General features: G+C 42.7%; 1 protein-coding gene across 1 annotated transcript in view; it reads left to right on the top strand.

The window, feature by feature from the left end:
- Positions 1 to 2215, top strand: part of rhogb (ras homolog family member Gb) — a 14962-nt gene extending 12747 nt beyond the window's left edge. The window contains exon 4 of the mRNA XM_070917508.1: positions 1 to 2215. This exon is cut by the window's left edge and continues 194 nt beyond it. Within this exon, the coding sequence (XP_070773609.1) occupies positions 1 to 82 (82 nt within the window). The 3' untranslated portion in view covers positions 83 to 2215.
- The last annotated feature ends 3473 nt before the right edge of the window (positions 2216 to 5688 follow it).

The following is a 5688-nucleotide window of genomic DNA, read 5'->3' as shown; positions in this document are numbered from 1 at the left end:
CAAGGACGTGTTCGCAGAGGCCGTGAGGTCCTTCCTCAACCCGCAGCCCACCGTCAGCAAGAGGCCCTGCGTCCTGCTGTAGGACCGAGCCTCGACCGCCACGCCGGGGAACACCCCCGGGACCCGGCGGGACCTGGTGGGACCTGGTGGGACCTGGTGGGACCTGGTGGGACCTGCCTGAGAGACAGTTTGGAAGATTTATGCAAAAAAAAATTTTTTGGGTTTGGTTAGAATTGTATCTTTGAAGAATCAGAAAAGGTAGTTTGGTGCTGTTATCGTGAATGATGGCCTATCCGAAATGTTTCAAATCAAATTCAACTCCAATGTCATCTGTGGTTTTAAATGCTGCTGACTTTGTGTTCTGTCAGTTACACATCGAGCATGGCTGGTCTGAACATCATATCGTGACTGTATTTTGTGCACCTGGGTGGGTGAACTGTGAGCGGATTTGATGTCAGATCAGTGACTAGTCAGCCATAAAAATATAATTTGGGAATAGACAAGAAAAACCCTCCGCTGCCAATTATTCAACAATATGAGAGATTAGTTGTGAAGAAACAGTAAACTGAACTTTCCTGTCCTCAGTGAAACTACAGAACAGAAAACCAGTCGAAATCGTCGATCTCCTCTTTTACTTTAGAAAAACCAGGTTGACGTCATCCAATCACAGTCCAGCTGGGAGAGAAGAGGTGAGAGGGACAGGTGCATGCAGGTGTTGTGAAAACAACAGGAAGTTAGTTACTGTAGTCTGGCTGCTGATTTGACCGCTCACCAACACGGTCAGCAGGTGGCGCTGCAGCAGTGCCTCACAGATGATGGAGGACATTGAGATACTTTAAACACTTAGAGACAGATTAATGCAATTTCAGTCAAAAATCACATCTCACAACTCAGTCAAATCTGAACACAGACATGAAACACATATTATTGGATTCATTGTGACTTAAACTTCACAAGGATATCATGATCTCTGATGTCCACTGTGAATAAATGTCCATAAGTCCGCTGAGAAATCAGACGCTGCTCATAACTGCAGAACCTGCCTGAGAATCCTCCTGTTTTCGAGTTTCCTTCAGTGTCTCAGTGATCAGTGACGGTTGTCTGTCCGTCCATGAGGACGCTGCAGACAGGAGCTGCTAATAACTGCTAAATTTGGCATTCTTTTAATGGTACCAATTGGACTAAATGTAAAGAAATACAGACTAATCTTTGTGACGTTGAAACCCCTGCTCTGTACTCTGTACAAGACTATTTTATAGGGGTGCAGTTGTCATGACAACACAAATGTTTTGTGTGTTTTCAGTGTGAAGACAGTCGGAGAGGACAGACAGGAAGCAGCTCTGGTGGAGTCATGAACTGATAATAAATATTAATAATAAAAATAAGGAACTTAAAGAAATAGTTATTGATACTTTGAGTTTACGTGAACTGCAGACAGACACAGGAAGATAGAGTGTTTACATATTCAGGATCTCATCTCTGTTGGGTGAGGTAGCTTTCGTGTTTTCAGATCAAATTCTCCTCCCGACGCTCGTGAAACCTTTTCAGAATGCACTGAAAAACACAGCGTGAAAGCTAAAAAGATGAAAAGCTTTAAGTCTGCTCTTACAAACTCAACAAGACGATGGACGCATTGTCTTAGTGTGGTAATCCTTTAAAAAAAGGTTTTCCACAGCAATGCAGTTCACATTGAATCCTCGACAAGCTGTAGTCGGAGAACACGGAGACAGTTGGTATCAGGTATGTAAAACAAGGTTGGAGAGGCCCGTTTGAATCTTGTCCACTAGCGAGTCGTCCACTGATGGACAGCGGCTGGTGGCAAAACACAGAATGTTGTCTAATGACTGTCAGCTTTAAAATCTGCTTTCCAAATGTTTCATGAGGAAGGAAATGTTTGTTAGACTGAAAAGATATTCGTGTGGGAAACTCTGAATGTAAACAGAGCTTTGCTTATTTACAAGAAAAGCTGACAGAGCAACACGCTTCCACCATGCTGTTTTTAGCCACACTGCTAGCAGCTAGCGTGGCTAAAAACAATATGTAGCAAAGTCTGTTAGCAGAACTGTTAAACTAAAAAGTCCAGTAGGCTCCACTTTGTCACGATTATTACATTTAATTTACTTGTAAATTTAAATGTGATTATTTTTGTTGATGATTTTTAATTTACCTTTTATTTAAATGTGACAATTAAATTTAAAACACGTTTCATACAGTACATCTGCCAATTGTGTTTTATTCCAACTGTTTCTTATCCTAAATAAGCAGTGATGCTTTGAGCTAAACTAATGTCAGCATTCTCAAAATAATCATGTTTAGCAGGTCTAATGCTTGCTATCTTTATTTAGCATGTTAGCATGCTAAACACAAAGTAACACAAAAGAAAGTCATCAGTTCTGCAGGTATTTGGTCATAAACCAAAGTGTTGGACACATGAACATGTTGACCTGATGATGGCGCTGATGAAGAGTCAGAGGATCACATTACAGTTCATCCTGAGGGGACCATGAAGGTCTGAACCACATTCATTTGATATTCAAAACTCTAATTTGAGATGAAGGTTCGACTGTCTGAATGTGAAGCCGTTTTGTTGTTCAGGAAAATGAAGTTGGGGGAAGTGAACTTAATAAATGACCAGCAGATAAACAACTTCCCCAAATGATGAAAGGACTCTTATGGTGTCAGATAACAAAATAATCAAATCACAAACACACCTTGGGTTGTGCTCACAAAGGATCTCATTCTACTACTCACAAAACTATTCAGTTCATTAATGTAGAAGACAAGAAAATCTACTCATCCATTGATTATTTCCACTCTCATCAATTCTATGAGGCAGAAGAAGAATTTCACATGGTGGAGCTTCAACTCAACATGCATAAAACTGTAGGTTCACCGTTGGAATAAAAAATAACATTAGCATTAACAAAAGTAATGTTACACTTAAAAAGAATAAGAGCATAAAAAACTTTTATTTCTAAAATGTTTAATTTAGTTGAACAATATTTAAAAGTGAATTCATTTGAAGACATTATAATTCTGAACTGTGGAGAAAGCCCGGACCACTCTGTAAAAATGACTCGCCACGTGTGAACTAATCAGTACGACCGGTTCTTGCATGAGGCCCGATGTGCCAATAAGCTGAAGAAAGTTCTTCATGAGAACATTTTGTTTTTACCCGACATATATTCATCTGATGTCCAGTTTACACAGCGAATCGTCAAAGTAACCTGCAACTCCACTCAGATAAATGTTGAGTAAAAGGTACAAGGTTTCCCTCCGACAGGCAGGAAGTCTCTGAACGTCTGAACCGGACTGAAGAACAGAACCGGAGCAGATGGACTGAAACTTTGTGAAGTCAGTGTGACTGAGCTGCAGTGTTTCAGGATGTCGTCTTTTCCTGCGGAGCGTCTCCTCAGAGGCGGGAGCCACTTCCTCTTCCTGTCCTTCGTCTCCTGCAGAGACTCTGTCTTTCTGTTCTTGGTTCAGTCACGGCTTCAGTACTGTGTCCATTCAGAGTCCACATTTACACAAGAACGCTCCAAACGTCCGGACGTGTTCTCGTTCTCCAGATTTGACCAGATGATGGTATCCCAGCATGCATCTCACATCATCACAGCTCTTATTTAATAATTATCTTATCATTTGTGTCACAGCTGTCACTGTGACACCAGATTCAGGTTTGAGATTTAACTGAGAAAACCTCCTTACAGCAAAAATACTGCCACCGCCATCCTGCTGTAATTACCACATGTGGCCACAGGAGGCGCCGTTCAGCAGAAACAACAGACTCACAGTAACACTGAAGGTGTTTTAACTTCACATTCATCAAAACCAAGTTACCAGAGACAGCAGAAAAAACGGAGAAGAAGAAGAAGTGCGACACACACACACACACACACACACACACACACACACACACACACACACTCACACACTCACACACTCTCACTCTCACACACACACACACACACACACACACACACACACACACACACACACACACACTCTCACACAGAGTCTCCAGTGTTCCCAGTATGATGTGTTTAAACAGTGAGCCGGCTTCATGATGCAGGAGTCTGAACGAAGCCCAAACAGGGATTTTGACAATAGGTGTCAATACTGCTTATCGATACTCTTATTGATACCATTCCTTAATTGAATGGGATTAAAATGTATAACTAGGCCCGAGGAGATCTGACTGTTTACATTTGTGTGTTCTATTATATTCACGTGTTCTTACGGCGTGTTGGACAGTTTTAGTCTCGTCCTGTCAGCTGCAGCCCCGGAGTTTCAGACGGAGCAAATAAAACATAAATATAAAAACATGGGTCACAGCGGTGAGTACGCCTACTTTCATATCTTCTGTCTCTATTCACTCACATACAGATATTTGCCCTGTTGGTGGGGGCTGGTGTGTGCTGTGGGGGGGCCACAGTGTCAGACTGTGAAAACCTTTGTGCTGAAGTAAAAGCGACTACATGAGTGAGCAGTGTAGGCAGATTGGCGAGTGTCCTGGTCTGAGTTCAGTAAATGCAGAGTGATGTGGACTATCAGAGACGCCCTGAATAAACAACACGAGGCGCCGACCTCAGGTGAACGAGGACGCGCTCGTCACCAGATGAAGCTCCTGTTATCACCTTCGGAAAGCTTTCGACATGAACGTTGACTGAGGTGGTCCGATACATCCGCATCTAAAGACAGAAGAATGTGAATATGAGAGCTACAGGAGGAAACTGGAGGAACATCTGGGGCAAAATAACACCAGGGATGTCTGGAGAGGACTTAAGAAGATCTCTGGACATGGAAAAGGTGAGGGGAGACACCAGGACAGTGGAGACAGGGACTGGGCTAACAAACTGAACCTGTTTTTCAACAGATTCGATTCTGGAGCCGGCTCTGTCCTGGACTGCCCGCTGGACTCCATTGAGGAGGCGGGGGAGAGGAGGATGTTAGCCAAGCTGACGTCCATCATGGACAACACCTCCCACCCCCTGCACGAGACTGTGGGGGCCCTGAGCAGCTCCTTTAGCAGCAGACTGCTACACCCACGGTGTAAGAAGGAGAGCTACCGCAGGTCGTTCATTCCTACGGCTATAAGACTGTTTAACTGCACATAAATCTGCACAATTTGTACATACTTTATATTTTTCCGTGTTTATATTTATATTTATTTTTGTTCCCCACATTTTTTATATCTGTATTTATTATTTGTATATTTTTTCTTTTTAAAAAATACTTAATTCTTATTGACACAGTGCTGTCTGCTGTGTTTCTGCACCTTTCTGTCTTTGCTGCTGTGATGTGTAAATTTCCCCACTGTGGGATTAATTAAGTCTAAGTCTAAGTCTATATGTCTGGTTCTGCTGCATCGATCTGGACCCTCTCAGATGTTTGACTGTCGACATCCTGAACTGACTCGTTCCTTCTGACAGCAACATGAAAGATGGCCGACTGAAAGTAATGTTACATCCACAGCGCCTGATAAAGTTACGCTAGCTTAGCTTGCTATGAATGTCGGCATGTTTTCATCAGAGAAATGAATGTTACTGAATGTAAGACGCTTCTTATTCACAGCAGCAGGTCAAACAGAGCCATTATTGGCTGCTGGAGGACACTGTTGGACCAAACAGGAGCTGTGTGATTCTGCAGGTGGTTGAATAAGACTTTGCATTAACACGTCTTTCACAT

The sequence above is a fragment of the Enoplosus armatus genome, chromosome 13 (assembly GCF_043641665.1).
Source record: "Enoplosus armatus isolate fEnoArm2 chromosome 13, fEnoArm2.hap1, whole genome shotgun sequence".
Lineage (NCBI taxonomy): Eukaryota > Metazoa > Chordata > Actinopteri > Centrarchiformes > Enoplosidae > Enoplosus > Enoplosus armatus.
This window is presented reverse-complemented; position numbering and strand designations above follow the sequence as displayed.